We start from the raw sequence: 23,259 nt of genomic DNA on the forward strand, positions 1-23,259 counted from the left end.
TAAGCTTCATACCCAAGGCTGGTCCTTCCAGCCTTTATATCTATTGTCTCTGGATAATATTAACATATCAGATTTTATTTTTCTTAAATCCCAAGATATTTACAACTAATGGTGGGTGTGGAGTTGGAACACTGTATAAATGCATCTATATTGTCAACAGTATTTTGTAAATAATAGTGCCTAAATTAAAACGGAGGATGATCATGGTAATATTATTCACAATAACCAGAATCTGGAAACAATCCAACTCCCTCCTTCCCCACACTGTATTCGAGACAGAAATACTACTTCTCTCACTCATTTTCATTGTCATGATAATTATTCTTGTACTTATTTCTATAATTGAACTCACCATTCTTTGTGGTAAGTTTCATATTAAAGGTGGGTCCTTCCAGCCTTCATATCTATTGTCTCTGGGTAATATTAACATATTATATTTTATTTTTCTTAAATTCCATAGATGAGTGAGGCTACTTTTTGTCTATCTCTCTACCTCTGACTTAATTCATTTAGGATAATAGTTTCCATGCTCAACAATGTATAGGAAAATTTTGTGACTTCATCTCTCCTGAGGCTGCATAGTAAAGATACCACAGTATCTTTAGTGATTCATCTGTTAAAGGACATCTGGATTGTTTCCAGAGTCTAGCTATTGTAAATGGTGCTGCAATGAATATAGGTGTGCAGAGGCATTTTTTTTTTGTTCTGTAAGAGTGGTATAATGGAACATATGGAAGTTCAATATCCAGTTTGTTTTTTTTTTGAGGTATCTCCATATTGTTTTCCATAAAGGCTAGACTAGATGGCATTCCTACCATCAGTGAATGAGAGTTCCTTTCTTCCCACATCTCTGCCAGCACTGATAGTTCTTGTTCTTTGTGATGTGTGCCAGTCTCTGTAACGTAAGATGATACCTCATTGTTGTTTTTATTTGCATCTCCCTAATGATTAGTGATGTGTAGCATTTTTTCATATCCCTTTTGATCATTTGTATTTCTTCTTTGAGGAAGTGTTCATTTCCTCTCCCCATTTTTTATGGGGTTAGATTTTTTTTTTTTCTTGTTAAGTTCTGTCAGTACCTTGTATGTCTTAGAAATTAGCCCCTAACTGATGGGTATTGGGTGAATAGCTTCTTCCATTCCATAAGTGGCCTTTTTATCCTTGTCACTATTTACTTTGAGGTGCAGAAGCTTCTCAGCTTAATATAGTCCAATATGTTTATTTCTGATTCCACTTCTTTGGAGAATGATATTTCTTCCTTGAACATGCCTTTAGTCTCAGTGTCATGGAGTATTTACCTACACATTCTTTTATATACCTTATTGTTTCGGGTGTGATATCAAGGTCTTTAATCCATTTGAATTTGACCATTGTGCATGGTGTTAGATGCAGGTCTGAGTTCATTTTTGCACATGACTGATGAGTTGTCCCAACACCATTTGTTGTAGAGGCTTTCCTTGCTCCATTTTGCGTTTCTTGCCACTTTATCAAGGATTAGTTGATTTTATGTTTGGGTAATATTCTCTGAATATTCAAGTTTATTCCATTGATCTGAGGGTCTGTATTTATTCCAATACCATACTGTTTTAATGATTATTGCTTTGTCGTACAATTTAAAGTTGGGAAAAGCGATTCCTCCTATAATCTTTCAGCCAAGTGTTGCTCTAGCTACTCAGGTGTGTTTATTGTTTCAAATGAATTTCAGAAGCGTTTGATCCACTTCTTGGAAATATGTTATGGGTATCCATAGAGGAATTGCATTAAATCTGTACAAAGCTTTTGGGAGTATTGCCATTTTAATGATGTTCATATTCCCAATCTATGAACAGGATATGTGTCTCCATTTCCTTGTGTCATCTTTTATTTCTTGAAATAGCATTTTGTAGTTTTCTTTGTATAGTTTCTTCATCTCTTTAGTTAAATTGACTCCAAAGTATTTGAGATTGTGTGTCACTAATGTGATTAGAATTATTTTCTAATGTACATTTCTTCTCTATCATGATTGGTATATAAAAAAGACCATTTATTTCTGCATGATAATTTTGTATCCTGCCAGTGTTATATGAACATATGGTTTTGTGAAGCTTTTTAGCAATCTTTAGGGTTTTCTAAATATAGTATTATGTCATCTACAAACAGTGAGAGCTTGACTTCTTCCTTTACTGTCTGTATGCACTTGATATCTTTTTCTTGCCTAATTGCTATGGCAAGTACTTTCAGCACTATGATGAATAGGAGTGGTTAAAGGAGGCAATATTTTTTGTACCAGATTTTAGAGGAAAAGTTTTAGTTTATCTCCATTGAGAATAATATTTGCTATTGATTTGTGGTAGATATACTTGACTATATTGAGAAAAGTTCCTTCTATTCAAATTTTGTTGAAAGTATTTATCAAGAATGGGTATTGGACCTTATCAAAAGCTTTCTCTACATCTATTGATATGATCACATGGTTTTTATTTTTCTTTTATTAATGGGTGTATTATGTTGATTTACATATGTTAAACCATTCTTGCATTCCTGAATGAAACCTACTTGGTCATCGTGTCTGATTTTCTTGATGAAGCATTGGATCCTATTTGCTAGGATTTTGTTCAGGATCTTTGCATTTGTTTTCATCAGGGATATTGGTCTGTAGCTTTCTTTCTTTGCAGTATTTATGTCAGATTTTGTTATTAAGTTGATTCTAGCTTCATAAAAACTATTTGGAAGTATTTCTTTTATTTTCAATTTCCTGAAAGAGCCTGAAAGGATTGATAGTACTTCCTCTTGAAAGGTTTGTAAGAATTCATTAGTAAATCCATCTGGGCCTAAGCTTTTACTTTGGGGAAGACTTTTGATTACCATTTTAATTTCTTCAGTAGTGATGTGTCTGTTTAGATATGCTATGTCATCCTGGTTCAAACATGGAAGATTATGAGTTCAAGAATTTGTCCATTTCTTCTAGGTTTTCAAGTTTTGTGGCAGAGTTTCTCAAAGTAGTCTCTGATTATCCTTTGAATCTCCATAGTATTTGTAGTGGTTTTTCTTCATTTCTAATCCAGTTTATTAAGTTTCTCTTCCTTTTCTTCATGAGTTTTGCTAGTTTTTTTTTTAAATATCAATCTTGGTCTTTTTTTTTAAATCAATCTTGTTTATTTTTTTGAAGTACCAACTTTTGTTTTCGTTGATCTTTAAGAATGTTTTTTGAATTTCTACTTCATTGATTTCTGTTCTAAGCTTTGTTATTTTCTTTTGCCTACCTATTTTTTCATTCATTTTGTTGATCATTTTTTAATTGTATAAGTTGTGCCATCAAGACCCTTCTTTCTTTCTGATGTGTGCTTCCAAAGTAATAAATTTTCCTCTTAGTGCTGTTTTTGCTATGTCCTACATGTTCTGATAATTTGTGTCTTGATTTGCATTTGTTTCTAGGAAGTTTCATTTTTTTTTAATTTCATCTCTGACCCACTGATTGTTCAGTAGTGATCTGTTTAATTTCCAGGTGTTAAAGTTTTGCTTCTGTGTCCCTTTGTAGTTCTCTTCTAATTTTAGTGCTTTGTGATCTGAAAAAGTAGTCTTTACAATATCTATCCTCTTGATTTTATAGAGGTATGTTTTATGGGCCTGCATATGGTCTATCCTGGAGAATGACCTATGTGCATTGGAGAAGAATGTGTATCCATTTTTTTCTGGGATAAAATGCCCTATATATCTAGTAGGCCACTTTCTTTAGTTTCTCCTTTTAGAGCTATTATATTCTTGTTGGGTTTCAGCCTGGTTGACTTATCAAGGGGTGACAGGACAGTGTTGAGGTTTCCCACTCTTATTATGTTGATATTGATGTCTTGTTTCATATTTGTCAACAATTGTATTTACTATTTTACTGGTCCCTCATTGAGTATATATTTAGGAGGGCAATTTCTTCCTCTTTTACATATCTCTAGATTATTAAGACATTCCATCTTTGTCCCTTACAACTTTTCTATGTCTAACTTTGTTTCATCTGATGTGAATATGCCACTCCAGCTTTTTTACAAGCATTATTTGCTTGGATGATTGTCCTTCAACTTTCGATTTTGAGTCTATGTTTTTTCTGATTATTTAGGTGTGTTTCTTGTAGGCAGCAGAAAGTTGGATTCAGCATTTTTGTTTTGTTTGTTTTTGGGCCACACCCATTGACGTTCAGGGGTTACTCCTGGGTATGAACTCAGAAATTGCTCCTAGTTTGGGGGGGCTATATGGAATGCCAGAGGATTGAACCACAGTCCATCCTAGGCTAGCACTTGCAAGACAGATGCCTTACCTCTAGTGCCACCGCTCTGGCCCTGGATTCAGGTTTTTTATCCTTTTTTTTTTTTTTTTGGTCACACCTGGCAGTGCTCAGGGGTTACTCCTGGCTCTATGCCCAGAAATCACTCCTGGTAGGCCCAGGAACCATATAGGATGCCACTATTCGAACCACTGTCCTCCTGCATGCATGGCAAATGCCCTACCTTCATGCTATCTCTCCGGTTCCCTTTTTGATTCATTTTTCCACTCTGTGTCTCTTAACTAGAGCATATAGTCCACTGACATTGAGAGAGATAATAGTCATGCGATTTACCATCATCTTTATATAGGAGTTTGGTGTGTCTGTTGATCTGCCTTCTCTTAAAGTAGACCTTTCAAATTTTCTCTCAAGGCTGGTTTTGAGTCTGTAAAGTTTCTGATTTGTTGTTAATCCATAAAGCTATGTATACTTCCTTCAAACCTGAAAATCAGTCTGACTGGGTACAGTATTCTAGGTGAAGCATTCATTTCATTGAGTTTTGTCACTATGTCCCACCACTGCCTTTGGCCTTGCGAAAATCTTGTGACAGGTCTATTGTAAATCTTAAGGATACTTCTTTTAATGTAATTTCCCTTTTTGATCTCGCTGCTTACAGTATTCCATTCCTAACTGTGGGATTTATCATTATGACTAGGATGTGTCTTGGGGTGCTATTTTGTTGGTCTCTTTTAGCTTGTACTCTTCAGTTATACAAGATTTGGTTGCATGCAGTTTTTAGCTCTGGGAATTTTTATGTAATGATGTCATTGACTGTACATTCTTCCTGGAGATTTTCTTTTTGGGTCTCTTGGACTCCAATAATTTTTATGTTGGTTCTTTTGAGTTTATCAATGACTTCTATTTTTGTATGTTCACATTCTTTGAATATTTTTTCCTTTATCTGATTATTTGTTTTAAGGCTCTTTTCCAATCTCTTCTGTTGTATGGAGTTGTTCTGCATCTAATCTTCCAGCTCACTGATTCTGTCCTCAGTGCTGTTACTTTGTTGTAGAGGTTTTACAATGAGGTTTTCATTTCCTCTATCAGGTTATTCATTTTTTTAAAATTTCAGTTTGGAGGTTTATGATTTATATCTTCATATTCTTGATTCTTATTTGTGGTTCTTTCAGCTTGATCTATGCTTTCTTTGAGTTTTATGAGTATCCTCCATATTTCTTTTCTAATCTCCTTACATGACAGGCTAAATAGGTGGTTGGCACTTTTTGTGTCATCAGAGCTGCCATCTTTATTCTATCTGCATGGTGTTGGCCTGTGTTGTTTCTCCATTTTTCAGACTTGTAGTGTTATATTTTATTCATGTTGTGCTGGAGTTCATTAGAGGCATATTTTTCACTATAGTTTATGCTGTGGGTCCCCTTCTGATTACAGGGGTCTCAAACTCGAGGCCCACAGGCCATTTGCAGCTCTTCGTACAACATTGTGTGGCCCTGCCCTAGAGGAATCTTTTTTTATTTTGTTTTGTTTTAGTTGTTTGGATCACACCCCCCAATGTTCAAGGCTTACTACTGACTTTGCACTCAAGGATCACCTCGACTTTGCCTCCTGCGGCCCCCAGGTAAATTGAGTTTGAGACCCGTGCTTTAACAAGATCACCTCCAGTTATTCAAGTTGCAGTGAACTCTGTGGTTTTATTGTGTACATTCATCTGTTGTTTTTCTTTTTTTTTTTCTTTTGGATATTTGTGCTATTGTTGAATGTCAGTTTTGCATATGCTGGCTAGTATACAATATAAGTTCTACATTATACTTTCATTTAATATTTTATTTAAAGAAATGGGGTTTACTAAGTTATTGATAATTGAATTTTAGTTTTAGCACCAATCATAACAGTAGTGTCAACTTCCCTCTGGTTGGAAATCCTGCCCTCTTGAGCACCTGGCATTTTGAAAGGGACATTCAAAATTTTAGTGGCTGTAGTTTAGATCTGATATTTTCACTATGGTTGAATCTGTGCTTTTTATATTTAGCTTTACCACTCTCCAACATTGGCAGTATACCTGTGGATACTGTTATCTGTGACCCCATTAGTCTCCCATGTCATTTTCTTTATTTTGCCCTGAATTAATTTTCTTCTCTATTCTCTTCCCTGTATTATGGAGTCAAGAGTTATCTAGGAATACCCTCTTTACTATATTATATTTCTTCAACCTGTTATTCTGTTTACTACAAATAAATGAGATCATTCTGTGTTAGTACTTAGAATAATTTCATTCAACATATTATCTTCCAGTTCCAACCAGGTTGCAGCAAATTGCATAATTTTATCATTCATTGCTGCTGCATATAATTACATTGTGTAATTACCACATCTTCATAATACATTCATTTATCATTGAAATCAGGACTGATTCTATCCCTTAGTTATTCTACTAAGTGCAGCAAAAAATAACAGTGTTCACATGTTTTTTAAAATGAATGTTCTCGTTCTTCCTCAAACAAGGAAATGCTTAGATCATATGGCAGCTGGACACTAAGTTTACTGACACCTCTTCATACTATTTTCTGCAGGGGTTGAAACAGATAGCATGTACTTTAGCAGTTTCTTTTCTATTACATCCCACCAAAACTGACTGTTCCCAGTATTTTTAATATGTGCCATTCTGACTTTTATTTAAGATGACTTTGAGATCCAGATCTTGGAGCATTAATGACTTAATTTTCCTCAATGTACTTTATAGTTTTGGTCTGATCTCAAAGACTTTGATCCACTTTATTGACTTTTGTATAAGGTGTGAGATATGAATCCAATTTTAATATTTTACCTAATATTTTATCCAGTATTTTTTGCATCAATAGTAGAGGCTATCTTTACTTCATATAATGACCTAAACTCTTTTGCTGAAATATAACAGCCATAAAATGAGATTTTGCTTTTGGATATCTGATTTCCACTTACTGGTCAGAAAGTTGGTCTTTATTTCAGTCTCGTGCGGTTTTAGAACTCTTTTTTTTTTTTTTTTTTAATTATGAGAACAAAGATGCAGAGAAAGAGGACAAGGTAAAGTTACAGTGGAAGGACAATCACCCATAACATAATTCTCAGAAGAAGCCCCCTTGCTGATATCTTAACTTTGAACTTTCAGCCAAAGAACATTAAGATAAGTAAAACAGAACCCATGTACAATTACTTTGTCCCTAAGTCCTCAGATTGTAATACATACATAATATTTCTTAGCAGCACACAAAGCAATATAAAGCCATAAAACTTATGTAACTTCTTAAACATTGAAGGCAAAGTACTTATTTACATTTCCATGCACATTCATATTAATTTAAGTTAACCTCAAAAGTTTAAGTGGGTTGTTTTTCTTAAGGATTAGAGTCAAAGGAGCACAGTGAAAATGGTGTTAGAGTGGCAATTATTGTTTGCATAGGCCCACCAAAATATGAAGGACATGGAAAGAAAAAGCGTTGGCCTAAATACAAGGAGACCCTACCCCTGAAGTTTCCTGGTATAAGACCAACTCTAGGCTCCAGGCAAACTAGTTTGTCCAATCCAAGTCATTGTCTGTAGTGCCAATACACTTTTATTTTTCACACAGTCTCTGTTGTTGGTATCATGTTTCTGTATTAAAGATCCTGGAATCCGCATATCTTACATTGCAGTCAGGATGGTACAGAGCATCCTCTCATTTTACCTCACAATTAAAGGGCAATGAAGAAAGCCCTGTCCTGTAAGCAGGTCGTGTTGTTGTCAAGTCTTCTTAGTGTTAAGGGAAGTCTCTTTTGAGCAGGTCGATGTCAGAGCAGTGGTAGGGTCTTCCCTGGTAGAGGATTGCTTCCAGGTGTTGTTATAAAAAACCTTGAATGTTTCATAGGTAGCTTCCCCGGCTCAGGGGTGAATGGAGGATGCCCATTCTTCTGAGGCCTGTGCCAGTTTATTATATCAATTAGAACTCTTTTTAAACTTTTTATTATAAAACCATAATTTACCAAGTTGTTCATAATACCTTCATTTAGATATTTAATATTCAATCTCTAATCCCACACCAGTGTTACTTTTCTTTACCAGTGTCCCCAATATCCACTAACCACGATAGCCTGCCTCCATACAGGCAAATATTCACTTCATATTGCTTGTTGCAACACAAAGGCAAAAGGAATTATTAAAAGTTTCAATCAACACAATTCAATTTGAGATGATTTTTATATCTTTCCATGTATTATTAAGGTCAATAAAGTTCTAAAATAGTTAATGAGATACCACATAATCTTTTATCTTTCAGTATGGTTGTGACTATTAGTTGTCTTCTGATTTCTGATTCATGCCATCTTCAGTAAATTTTTGCTGCCTTTTCTAGGCCCTTGATTCTTCTAATTATGATTATGAAACATGTTATACATTTCTAAAGAACTTTGGCTAATATTTTAAGTGAATTAAAATAATAATTTAGTGATTAAAATAATAAAAATACCATATTTTTCTTACCATAAGATGCACTTCCTTTCCCCTGCCCCAAAAGTGCATCTTATGGAGTGAATGTAGCCTGGAGCTTTACCCTGAGTGCAGGGGAAAAGAGCATCTAAAAAGTATGTGCGTGTTATGGTTAGGTGCGTTTTATAGAGCAAAAATTATGGTAGGTATTAAAGAGTTACAGATTAAAGATCTCCCAAAAATTATGGTAGGTATTAAAGAGTTACAGATTAAAGATCTCCCACAAACTTTAAAAGAAATTTGAGCTCTTAAAAATGTATTTTATTGGAACTGGAGAGATAGCATAGTGGTAGGGCATTTGCCTTGCATGAGGTTGACCCAGGACCAACCTAGATTCACTTCCTGGCATCTCATATCGTTTCTCAAGCCTACTGAGAGTGATTTCTGAGCAAAGAGTCAGGAGTAACCCCTAAGGAGCTGCTGGGTGTGGCCCAAAAAACCAAACAAACAACAAAAAAAGAAAGTATTTTGTTAATTCCTAGATACTTTATGTTGTTAGGTACTAGTTTTTGGGGTGGGGTTTTGGGTCACACCAGGTGACACTCAGGACTCCTGGCTCTGTGCTCAAATAATGCTCTTGGCAGACTTGGGGGACCATATGGGATGCTAGGAATTGAATTGGAGTCCATCTGATGTTGGCCAAATGCAAGGCAAACGCCCTACCACTGTGTTATAGCTTTGGCCCACTTGGGTACTATTTTTAATGAAATTTTTTAAATTGAAACACTATGAAATACAGTTGAAAACTTTTTCATGATCAAGTTTTAGTCATGCAGTATCCAACACCTATCCCAGCACTAATATCCCCAATTTCCCTCTTATCCTCCCCCATGTTTTCTCCTTTGAATTTTGCTCCTGCTTGCTTCTATGGTAGATATTTTTCTTCTCTTCCTTTTTTCCTTTTAGATACAGTATTTTACAGTATTGTTACTGAAGATATATCATGCACAGCACTTCAACTAGTTCTCATTTAGAGTGATCATTTCCAATATCATAGTCATAGGTGTTGCAAGTCAGCTCCTGAAGAGGTTGACTGATGGAGGGATGGAGGATGAGGCCTTTCTCCTCCAGCTTGGACCACACGTCTGTTACCCTGTTCAGTCGGCAGTTCTGAGGTGAATGTGGCAGGAAGAAAGCCAACAGGCAGTCAGGCTTCCGAAGAAAACAGCTCTTTATTCCGTGAAGAAGCCGAAGCCAAAAGGCCTAAGAATAGGACCAGGAAAAAAAGCCTCTCGCCTTCCAAAGACCCTTGCTTTTATGCCCCAGAATCAGGTACCACCCAATGGTGGGATCAGGAACCACCCAATGGTGGGAGCAGAATCAAGTACCACCCTAGGGTGGGAGTAGAATGCCAGGTCACACCCTAGGGTAGGGCACAATCACAGATCAGGGTAGGGTCAGTAACATAATAATCCCATTAAAATGTTTACATATACAACAGTAGCCTGATGAATTTACAACATTGTGGTCTTTAAAATATCTATTTAAATTGTTGTTTTGTTTGTCTCACTTTCTTTGCACAGATTTTTAAAAGCATTTGCTCTGATGAAGCTGTTCAAGGGCAAGGAAGTCGGAGGCTAATCAGCTTTTCTCTTTCAGGTATGTCTTACTCCCATGAAAGTGTTGTGAAAATATAAATATCAAAACATTGTTAGATACATACTTCAGTTTGACTTGTAAGTACTTAATAGGCTACTCAAACTTTCTGTACTTAGTTTAATCTAGGAATACAAATAAAAATCTGTAAAAATAAAAGCAAAGAGATATGTTCAATTTCCCTTGACTTCATAAGGATATTAGAGGATTCAATCAGCAATAGTTGTTAAACTTAGAAATAAGAAGAAAACAAACTTTTCTTTGTCAAATAGTTGTAGTTGAGAATTATTAAGAGAATATAGGGACAGTTTGGAGAGAGAGAAACCCCTCAATAAATGATTAAATAAAAATCATGAGAATTTGCTGAAACAGATAAAAATGAAATGTTCAAAGATATATTTGTCAGTCAGGACTGGGCTAGGCCCTTGAGGCACTGCTACTATCTTGGGACAAAGGGAGGCTGTTTATCTTTACTCAAATACAAAGATAAACTTTTGATTTGAAGTGAGCCAGGAGGTGAAGGCAGGAGGGAAGAGGCAGGCCACACAGACAGAGGCAGGCCACACAGATTGAGGAGCAAGAATGGGGAGACTTTGAGCTGCTTTCTCTTTTTGGGTTTTCATGGCAGTTTTAACTAGCTAGCTGGGCTAGCTGAACTGCCTAAACTATAGACAAGAATGACCCTCTCTTAAGCTATGTTAAGAGGTGTGGCCTCCTGAGAGGGCTGCTGCTAATAATGTCCCAAATTAACCTCTCACCCTCCACAAGTTCCCCTGGGACCTCCTGGGAAAACTGACAGTAACCTAGGAAAGAAGCAATTTGAGATTACAAAAGGAACCATGGTAATACAGTGCAAAAACACAACAATCCTGTGGTGAAGATAGCAGTCCTTTAGATCTAATTAGTAGTAACCTGCCTAAAATGGAGTTCAGAGTAGAAATGCTTAATATAGGGCCCGGAGAGAGCACAGTGGCATTTGCCTTGCAAGCAGCCGATCCAGGACTAAAGGTGGTGTCCCATATGGTCCCCCGTGCCTGCCAGGAGCTATTTCTGAGCAGACAGCCAGGAGTAACCCCTGAGCATTGCCGGGTGTGACCCACCCAAAAACAAAACAAAACAAAACAAAAAAATACTTAATATGTTCAAAGAACTCAAAGAAACAATGGAATGTACTGCCTATAAAACGCAGGAGGATGTGGCAGCAAAAATGAGAAAAGAAAAAAAAACAAACAGAAATGTCAAAACTGAAAAACTTGCAAGATAAATTGAAAAATTCATTGGAAGCCCTATCCAGCAAAACAATAGCTGCTGAGGACTGAACCAGTGATCTTGAAAATGAAATGTAGAGAACCTCCAGACAATAACATAGAATGGAAAAAAGCCTCAAAATACACGAACAGATCACAAGAGTACTTTATATAAATTTAACAGAAACACATAAGAAGCATTGGGGTCCCAGAGAGCCAAGAAGAAAACCCCTATGAAAAAGCAACAGTGAAAGACAGCATTGTAGATACACCTACATTTTGGATGCCTGAAGAGTATCACTTAAAAGAGACCAACGTAAAAACATCTCAACACACATCTCAATCATAATAATGAAAACCACAGATAGTGATAGAATATTGAAAGCAGCAAGATCAAAAAAGAAAATTACATACAAAAGAGCATAAAAAAGCTTAAGATTTATAGCAGATTTAACAAAAGAACTTGTCCAGGCCCCCAAATATAGGGGGATATAATGAAGAAACTCAGTGAAATGAATGCCTCATCAAGAATACTTTACCCAGCTAGACTTTCATTCAGACTTGAAGGAACAATATAAAACTTTACAGGTAAACAATGACTCAGGATCTGAATGCAACTCAAAACCACCTTAAAGAGAAAATAAAAAGGGCTACTTTAAGACAAGACTTACCCCACAAACACACCAAATTACTGTAGAAAAATGGCACAAAACTTCACAGCAATAATCTATGTCAATGTCAATTACTAAACACACCAATTAAGGACACAGAGTGGCAGGTTTGATTATAAAAAGTAACCCTATATTCTGCTGCCTACAGGAACAATTAAACAGTCAAAGCAAACAGACTCAAAGTCAAAGGTTGGAAGACAACTCTTCAAGGAAATAACTATCTTAAAAAGACACAACTTTTTAGGCCATAATAGAATCAGATAACATAGACTTTAGGCTCAAAAAAGAAAAATGAAGGCCATTTCTTAATGATCAGGGGACATGTGCACAATGAAGAAATCACTTCTAAATATATATGCACCTAATGAAGGACCAACACATTACTGAAGGAACACATTCCTTGAAGGAAGACATTGATAGCAACACAGTACTTGTAGAAGACTTCAATCTTCAATAAAATTCTGTCACCTCTTCATAGATCAACTAGACTAAAGTTTAGTAAGGAAACACTTGAAGAAAGAAATATATATGTACATATATATCTTTTCATATATATATCTTGAAGGAAGACATTGATAGCAACACAGTACTTGTAGAAGACTTCAATCTTCAATAAAATTCTGTCACCTCTTGATAGATCAACTAGACTAAAGTTTAGTAAGGAAACACTTGAAGAAAGAAATATATATGTACATATATATCTTTTCATATATATATCTTTTCATACCCAAAAGACAAACATTCTAATCTAGTGCACATGGAACATTATCCAGAATGGAGTACATACTGGAACAAAAAACAAACTTCCACAAAATCAAGAAGATAGAAATCATACCAACTATATTCTCAGGCCATGAAGCCTTTAAAATAGATGTTAATCACAAATATAAACAAAAATAATGCAAAAATCAGCAAAGTAAGTAGCTCTTTACTGAACAACCAATGGGACAGATATGCATAGGTCTTTAATATTAATAGTGATATTGCACCATTGTTCTTTAGTGCAATGTAGTTTACACTGTAGTTATTACATAGCCATGCAGAATTGAGTCTGGATATATTTTACAGTCTCACAGCATTTGAACACAGAAGCCTTGTTCCTAGCTGGGCTATGCAGAGCTAAGCAGGATGCAGTTAGATGGCAGCATTCAAACATAATTTGCCACTTCTAATTATGTAAGGTCTTTATAAAGAAACATAAAAGTTTTCTGAAAGACATGCATACCTATTTGAAAAACTGAACTATATGTTAATGAAGAATGGATACCAATTTTTCAAAGTAAATATATAACTTTAATTTTATTATAATAAAAATCTCACTTCATCTAGAGGGGAACTATTGAAAAATTAGTAAGATTAATCTGGTAAAATAAATTATTAGTAGTAAAGCAACATGTTTATAGAACATTTGTTCTTTAGAAAACATTAATAAAGGTTTCAAATATGACCAAAATAATTGAATATAGAACAATTTATTTAGTCTTGAGATATGCCAAGTAAGTATTTTTAAATTTACTGGCTGAAATTGAAGACTGTGGTGCCAAAGCGGTAGGCTCAAACTTCATTCTGACATTGAATTTAAAGATGTAGCTTCTTTGGCCTCATTTGTTCCTCAGAAACTTATAGAGGTTGTGATTAGAGTTAGCTAAGACTACATATTTGAAGGAATTAAAATGGTTTCCAGAATTTCAGCCCCTAGAATTTATTAACTAGACAGTAAATGGCAGTGGTGATGAAGGAAATGGTCATAGGGATATTATTTTATGACAGTTAAATCTGTATTTCTGTCACATCTTGGATTAGGGTCTTCAGTATAACCTCTAGACTCACTAAGATAACTCTTTTGTTCTCATATATATGGCATATATATTGCATGGGTACAGTAAAATAAGCTAAAGGTAAATGCCTTTAAACCTAGAGTCTGGCTAGAAATAAACCAGATAAAATATTTCACAAGCCCTTTCCCAGTGTAACCCTTTCTCAATTGTATTAGCCCTTTCCCAATTGTGTTAATACATGTTATAGGGTTAATTACCATGGAAGCTTTTTACAGATGCAGTGCACTGGAGACTATTTAATACCATACTTATGTAGCCTCTGCTTATACTTAGCAAAATGTCAGGCTCCTAGAAAAAATGTTGGTATTTAGCATAAAAAAATTACTGTTCTTTTTTAAATTTTCATAGTGACCTCTAAATCAGTTATTAATTACAAACATTTCATTCCCCAAATTATTTAATAAAAACCATTTGATTCCTTAGGGAGGATTCTATAGAGAATTCAAGTGAGGTGAAAAAGATATTTTTTTCATGTTTTGATGGACTTCCATGTGTCAGGTCTATTATGATTTTTTAACATAATTTTTATTTTAATTGTAGTGGCTTACATATCGTTCACAGTAATATTCCAGGTACATATTTATGGTCTATTATGATTTTTAATTGCACCTAAATCACATTTAATTGAATATTTTTTCTTTAGATTTCCAAGCTATGGGACTAAAGAAAGGGATGTTTTTCAACCCAGACCCATACCTGAAGATTTCCATTCAGCCTGGAAAGCACAGTATCTTCCCTGCCCTTCCTCACCATGGACAGGAGAGGAGATCAAAGATCATAGGCAACACTGTGAATCCCATCTGGCAGGCTGAGGTGAGTTTCATGAATCTTGATGAGAAGCATGCTTTACAAAGTAAAATTGTGACCATGAAGCATCCCATTTATGATCATTTTTTGAGCTTCTGAATTTATAGTTATATTGGTCTTAAAAGGAAGCCATATTTGCTATGGTTTGCAACTTAGAGATCTTGATCTACTTCCTCGGGGAAGTAATAGTTTCATTGAAGCAACATAGCAAGCAAAAAGGATATTTATTTGAACCATTTGAACCAGTCTTGAAAGCAGGAGAGCCTTTCTTTGTATAGGAAAGGAAGAACAAGATTTTAATCTAAGTGTTCTCACACACTACTCAAATTTTATGGTCCATTAGCAAAAGTGTCAGATTTTAAATATGTCCTTCTAGATGAGTTCCAGACATCCCAAAACTGTTTAGTTTCCAGGTTATATAAATCAATAAGTATTTGAATATTCCTAGGGTTATATTTTTGTTTGACTTAAATAGATATGAAGTCTAATTGTTTCCAGGGCCATGGTTTTCACATTTCTAGGCAAATCATTCTAGAATATTTAATAGTTTTTCTGTCCAATGAAAGGGCACGGTAATAAGATAAAGATAGGCTCTCCAATCAATGGGTCAGAATCAAATACCCCAGAGGAAAATTTCATATATCTGAACAATTAAGTTTTATAAAGAAGCTGAGAACATGAAATAGAGTAAAGATAGTCTCTTCAACAAATGGTGCTGATTAAATAAGATAACTATATGTTATTGCACCTTACACAAAAATCATTTCAAAATAGATTAATAATCTTGAGATTTAACTGAAAACAATAAATTACATTAATGAAAATATAGGCAGAATGTTCCAAGATTTGGACCTCGGAGCCATCCTCAATTATCTAATACCATTGGCAAAGGCAACAAAATAAAAAATAAATCAATGGAATTAATTAGAATTAAAATCAAATCAGAATTTCTGAACAGCAAAAGAAACATGAGATAAAACAACTAACTTAAAAAAAAGAAAACAGTAGCACAGTGGTAAGGCATTTGTCTTTCATGTGGCCAACACAGGATAGACATTGGTTCGAATCCCAGCATCCCGTATGGTCCCCCAAGTGTGCCAGGAGTGACTTCTGAACTCAAAGCCAGGAGTAAATCTTGAGCACTTCCGGGTGTGACCCCCCCAACACAACAACAAAAACAACAGCAACAACAAAAATCAGCTAACTGACTGAATGGGAAAATATTTTCATTAAATACTTCAGATAAAGGCTTGACACTAGAATATATAAAGAACTCAAAGTAATAAAAAAGTCAAAGGCCTTATTAAAAAATGGGAATAGGAAATGAACAGATACTTCTCAGAGGAATACAAGTGAATTGCCAGTAGGCACACATAAAAAAGTGCTCAGTGGCTGGAGTAGTAGCACAGTGGTAGGGCATTGCCTTGCATGCAGCTGACCCAGGACAGATGTGGGTTCTTTGTAGATTTTTTGTTTGTTTTTGGACCATACTCAATGGCACTCAGGGATTATTTCTGGACCTGGGCTCAGAAACCACTCCTTGCAGGCTCAGGGGACCATATGAGCATTGAACCCAAATCTTGCAAGGCACATGCCTTCTTCCCTGAACTATCGCTCCAGCCCCAAATAACTTTATTGGTAAGCACCCCCATTTTAGTGAATAAACAGGCTTCATAGTTTCTATAAACATGATATGTGTCTCTTTCACTCTTTATATAGATGGCTCTAGAAATATAGATATGTATATATAGATAGATAAATGTAAATTAAGGTGCATATATTCAAGATGAGAACTTGAAATTAGCCAGTTCTCACATCTCTAATTAATTATTCATATAATATTTTATTTCATTGCAGCTATTCAGCTTCGTGTCCTTGCCCACTGATGTTCTAGAAATTGAGGTGAAGGACAAGTTTGCTAAGAGTCGCCCCATCATCAAACGCTTCTTGGGAAAGCTGGCAATGCCTGTTCAGAGACTCCTGGAAAGACATGCAATAGGGTAAACTGATTTAGTATCACTAGGCTTTAACTGCAGACAATGACCAAGGAAGGTCTGTAAACTTCAATAAGATAGCCTTGTATACAACTTATACTAATATGGTGTTATTAATGTTAATGGGCTCTCCCAAGCAATTATATTAAACAGCCATGACATTCAATTAAACTAACTTCCTTTCCCCAATATTGTGTTATCAAAGCAGCATTTTTCTATACAGGTAGAAATTAAAAATTGTTTTTCTATGTGGGATATTAATTCACTTGTATACATATTTTGAGTGTCTATAATTTAATTGTTACCAACATTTCCAAAACAAGATAAAATCCTGGATCATCCTAGTTTCTTGGTAATCACTAGTATTTATAGAAAATACCAGGTGTGTGTATAAAAACTTAAAAGATTATTTTGGGGGGCCAGAGTAATGTACAGTGGGAAGAGTATTTGCTTTGTATGTGGCCAATCCAGGTTCATTTCTGGGTACCTCATGTGATTTCTTGAGCCCATCAGGAGTGATCCCTGAGAGCAGGGCTAGTAGTAAGCCCTAAGCACCACCAGGTATAGCCCTCAAACCAAACCAAACAAAACTAAATAAAAACCAAAAAGTATTAATTTTCATGGAGCAATTACATTTCTGACAATATTTATATGTATCTTGAATATTTTATGTCTTTTACACTTATGTACACTTATCATAAATCAAATTATGACATAATTATTACATGAAGCAACTTAGATATTAACAGTTGAAAACATTAGGTATAGCCTTTTGTCTATAAATGCAATATAACTCTGAAGGTTGTACCAAAGGGATGAGAAAAATTTGGCAGAATTCCAAAAATTTCCAAGTTCCTGAGATTTTCATAGAGACCTTGTAATGGAATGGAATGGAATTCATTACATTAATGATTAGTGTCGTAAATACATTTAATTGAAATCATCTCACATCTACACAGCAGTATACATATGGTTAACTCTTAAACCAAAGGGTGCTGATATACATGGAATCACAGTTATGTTATTAAGCACAGTAATATATCAAACTACAGTAATGTTAACCTTCCATTAATGACTATGAGGATTAAATAAACAAAAATGTAATAAAATACTACTATCTGGCAGTTCTTAAGATTTACCTGGAATTTAGATAGGATTAATTTTTATGGTGAACATCAGTATTTTAATTTAATCTTTTTTTTTTTTTTTTTTTTGGTTTTTGGGCCACACCTGGTGACGCTTAGGGGTTACTCCTGGCTATGCACTCAGAAATCACTCCTGGCTTGGAGGACCATATGGGATGATGGGGGGTCGAACCGTGATCTGTCCTAGGCTTTCAAGGGCATGGCAGGTGCCTTACAGCTTGCGCCACCACTCTAGCTCTCCCCCGCATTTAATCTTAATAGCATTTGTAACAAGCATTATCACCATTTTTCCATATGAGGAAGACTTAGAACAGATAAATATTACAAGGAGCATAAGGCTTGGAGCAGAGATGCACCAAAGTTCAGACCGTTATTAGTCTCTCAACTGTTCTCTCAACTGTTAACACCTCTGCCAGGCAGTGGGCTGAAGGAACACCCAGATGGATTATCTATTCTCCATCTCTAAGCCACCTTCTTATTATATTAGAAATTCAGTTAGTGTCTGTTATGGTGAATTTAGCTTCTCTGCTCACTACAGCCTCAGAAATAAACACACTTGTTCCTCATGATGAGTTGTATTCAAATGCCAAAGGTACTATTTTATTTTGACATAATTATTCTTCTTTCCGGGTCTTTTAATTACTCTTACTGATAAGCAGGTAGTTGAAGTAGGAAAGGGTCTCCCCCATCAGAACTATAATTTTTTTTATTATGTTCTTGTCACCCAGTACAAACATAAAATGTGCTTGTGCTTAAACCCTATGCAAGCAGAAGCAACAGCAAACCACTCAAAGCATTCTTCTCTTATACCTCTTAGGGAGTAACAGGCTCTCCCTTGAAGCAGTTCTCCATTAGGGGAAGCAGTTCTCCATTTTGAAGACTATAGCTCTTCACAGTTCTTGAAGGCCACTTTTGAATTCTGCCCATTTTAGAATTTTCCTAGCTAGGTGTAAGGCCATGGAAGCAATAATTTTCAGAGCAGAACACAGAAAAAATTTGAGCTATACATCTACCTCACACAACTTTCCACTGCACTCAGAAAATATCATAATAAAGAATTCATCCACTTGTATCCACCACTTGGTTCCATCTGCAGAAGCACTCCCTACACTCAGATATTTGCTTCTATACTCTCTAGGCAGCGCGCGCACATACACACACACACACACACACACACACACACACACACACACATTTTAGTGCTAAAGTGATTACTCTAACATCCCAACCCTCATCTGACTTTTTCTGTCTCCCTTGAAGTCCTCTAACTCTTGTTATCTGCCATTGTTTGGTAGACTTTTCTAATATTACAATTGGTTGGATGCAATCTAATTACAGGATCTATTATAATTCTTTGAATTAACTGGAACACTTTTTACATGGCATAGGCTAAATAGTATTTACAGATTACATGGGAAAGAAAAATACTGGAAAGAAAATACAAAGTTTTATCAATCTAACTTTTGTCTATTTTTTAGCTTTCTCTGATATCAACTAGTTTTGGGATTCAGGATATCTTTCTCATAGTCATAATAAACTTACTTCATACTATTGATATAAATGGTTTTATAAATGAAATATTATTACTCATTTTTCTATATAAAATAGTTTAGGAGATTTCCAAGGAACTCCAAACATAAAACCATGATTTATTAGGTCCATGGATCATGAGAATATTTATTGTTTGTTTCATAAGATTTCTGCTTTCTAGAAAGAAACAGTACTTTCACTTATTGGCTTATCTTTTATTTGAATATCACAAAAATAAGTTGAATGAACACAGAATCATCTCAGTAGCAATTGGTTGGGGGTTTATTTTTATTATAATAACATTTATTTGTCATTGCCTAAATATTTCAAGGTAGTTGCTAATCCTATTTAGGTCAAAGTAGAAGAAAATATATTTTGCAAAAAAAATATATATATATTGCAGAATGTTGCATTAAATAATTAACGATGGAGCTGGATGGTGAAGGATGGATGGAGGGATTTTCCCCTGCCATCCCAGGCCACGTGGCTCCGCAACCCCCATACAGCTGGCGGGTTCCAGGTTTAGGTGAACGGTGGAATCAGACTCATCCAGAGACAGGCATCAGGAAGCATCAACTTTATTCATACCCTATTCACCACATGTGTGTGGCCAATATCATAACCTTTCAAGCACAGCCATTCTTAGCTAGCCCTGCATCTTGACTCCTTTCAGCCATCTTCCCTTTGACCTCCATGCTGGCCAAAGACCAAAAGGGCAGAGCCCAAAAAGGCCCGAATCCCCTGGATTTTTAATCCATTTGGATTTTACCTTCGTACATGATGTTAGCCGGGGGTCTATGTTTGCTTTTTTGCAAGTGGCTAACCAGTTCTGCCAGCACCACTTGTTAAAGAGATTTTCCCTGCTCCACTTAGGATTTCTTGCTCCTTTATCAAAAATTAGGTAATTGTATGCCTGGGGATATTGATGTGTGATGATGCTTATTTTCTTCCAGGGACAGAGTGGTCAGCTATACACTTGGTCGCAGACTTCCAACAGATCATGTGAGTGGACAGCTGCAATTCCGGTTTGAGATCACTTCCTCCATCCACCCAGGTATTTTTAGCACCAACTTCATGTCTGAGCTAGACTAGTTCCTTTCTCTGGAATCTGTGGTTTTTCTCCAGACATATTCTAGAATTTGATACTCTACCTTCTACATTTGGGGCCCAGAATCCAGTGATTCTGGAAACCTGAAATCTTGTTCTGGAAACCAGAATGTGGTCCTCTTGCTTGAGAGGCTCCTTTTCATTATGGAGATCCAAAGGTAAAGGTTTAGATAGTGGAATGGGGACTTACGGAAGCCATATATAATTTATTACTTATTTACTTTTGATTTTTGAGTCACCTTACTCCTGGCTCTGTGCTCAGAAAGTGCTCCTGGCTAGGGGAATCATAGGGGATGCCAGGGGATCAAACTGCAGTTCCATCACTCCAGCCCCTATAATTTATTATTTTAATCTTATCTGTCATATCAGAGGCACTTATTAGATTGTGTATATAGATTAATGAATTTATGTAAAACATAAATAAGTGGATATGTCATGTAGTTGAAGAGCATATTGATCAATAGTTTTATAATATCAAGGGGAAATAATAGTTATAATATTATGGAGAGCTTCCAGTGTTCAGCTTTTGTAGAAAAAAACTCATTTTCATAGCAGACAGATTGCCCAAAGGGCCATGCAGGAAGACTGGGTTTGATCCCTAGTATTGCATAATCCTCAGGTACAGCCAAGAAGTGACCCCAACTATCAAGCCAGGAATAGCTCTTGAGTACTTATTTCCCACGGAAACTTTATTTCCAAGTAACAATGATGATACATCTCATATTTCCACGTATGTTATTCTTCACAGCCTCCATTTCTTATAATAAATTGGTCTGAGAATTGTTTGGTCCTACATGGTCACATTTATTTATTAAATTCTTTTTTTTTTTGGTTTTTGGGCCACACCCGGCAGTGCTCAGGGGGTTACTCTTGGCTGTCTGCTCAGACATAGCTCCTGGCAGGCACGGGGAACCATATGGGACACCGGGATTCGAACCAACCACCTTTGGTCCTGGATCAGCTGCTTGCAAGGCAAACACCACTGTGCTATCTCTCCGGACCCTATTAAATTATTTTTAATTGTAGTTGAGATGGCATGGTAACAACAGAATTAATGTTTATGCTTTTAGTATATAGTGATGCACCTCCACTACTATCAAAGTGCCAATGATGGGACACATTTATGAGTTTCTGTTAAAGTTAATGGAGCTTCTAAGAATAAATTAGAGTTTATCACTGTTCGTGTGTTAAATCCTCTTTGTACTTTTCTATGCCAAGTATATAATTCAGATGATAAGAAAAAGCCATGTTTTTCCATTCATAGTATTCATTTTAAGAGTGATATGGACTTTTCATTCTGTGTAGCTTATAGGCCCACAAGAGATTCCCTTTCTTTAATGAGTAAATTGCACTAGAGTGCTTGAAATTAGAAATTCACATCTGGCAGGAATCCAGTAGAGCAATATTGTATGTGTGTGTGTGGGGGGGGGGGCAGGCAGAGGTGTGAACTTGCTTTTTGTTCACTAAAATAATGTTCAAATTTTGGAAGCCTACCAGGCCTAGTCACTGAATGATGGTAGTTGAGACTATTGTCCAGTTGCCTAAAAGCCCTGACTTGCCCATTCTGCCACCTAGAGTAAACATCTTTAGGAGTTAGCCTAGTCTATGATCAGCAAAGAACTATACTGTGGCCCCATCTCTAAAGTTTCATATACCAAACACTCCTGAGTATCTACTATGCTTCCAGAACTGAGAGAGCTAAGCTTTGAGCACTTTAAACAAACAAAAGCAAACAAAAATGTATTTGTTTGTTTCAAATGTACTTATTTGACACCTGAAACAGAATTTTTGTTTTGTTTTTGGGCCACAACCGGTGAAACTCAGGGGTTACTCCTGGCTATGTTCTCAGAAATCACTTCTGGCTTGGGGAACCATATGGGACACCAGGAGATCAAACCGAGTTCCATCCTATGTCAGCGTGTGCCAGGCAAATGCCCTACTACCACTTGTGCCACTGCTCTGGCCCCTCATTTTGATTTAATTTATTTATTTAGCAATTAGTTCATTTTTGAGCCACACCCAGTGGTTACTCCTGACTATGTACTCAGAAATCGGTCCTGGCTGGGGAACCAAATGAGATGCTGGGGAGTCGAACCACGGTCCTTCCTAGGCTAGCATGGGCAAGGCAGATGCCTTACCCCTTGCACCACCGCTCTGGCCCCATGAAACAGAATTTTTTTTAAATAAAAGTTTATTGAGGTATTATAGTGTACAATACTAGAATTTTCTTGTTTGACAGTTGTAGTGACTCCACCAATCCTCCACGGGTGTGTCAAAATCCTAGTTCTCTCCAGCCCTACCCCTGATTTCTGCATTTCCCAGTTCTATTGATTTTGTCTGAGGGTTTACAATGGAGATCGTCAAAAACATATCAGACTGTTGGGCCCTTAGATAACTTTTATTGATTCCCACATCCAATCCCTTGACCCTGGCTCACCTGGCTGGGACAGCACTCTTAACCTTCCAGGTCTTTATTACATATTAATTATAGAGTCTGGATGGTTGTGGATGGCGATGGGTGGAGAGGCCTTTCTTAGCCAGCCTGGGCCAGGCGCCTGCAACCTCTTCCAGCCGCCTG

General features: G+C 36.2%; 1 protein-coding gene across 1 annotated transcript in view; it reads left to right on the top strand.

The window, feature by feature from the left end:
* HECW1 (HECT, C2 and WW domain containing E3 ubiquitin protein ligase 1) overlaps window positions 1-23,259 on the top strand; it is a 328,209-nt gene that overhangs the window by 144,609 nt on the left and 160,341 nt on the right. The window contains exons 6-9 of the mRNA XM_049775686.1: window positions 10,270-10,345; window positions 14,742-14,911; window positions 16,763-16,905; window positions 20,528-20,628. Coding sequence (XP_049631643.1) covers window positions 10,270-10,345; window positions 14,742-14,911; window positions 16,763-16,905; window positions 20,528-20,628 — 490 coding nt within the window. The remainder of the gene's footprint in view (window positions 1-10,269; window positions 10,346-14,741; window positions 14,912-16,762; window positions 16,906-20,527; window positions 20,629-23,259) is intronic.

Source organism: Suncus etruscus, chromosome 6 (assembly GCF_024139225.1).
Source record: "Suncus etruscus isolate mSunEtr1 chromosome 6, mSunEtr1.pri.cur, whole genome shotgun sequence".
Taxonomy (NCBI): domain Eukaryota; kingdom Metazoa; phylum Chordata; class Mammalia; order Eulipotyphla; family Soricidae; genus Suncus; species Suncus etruscus.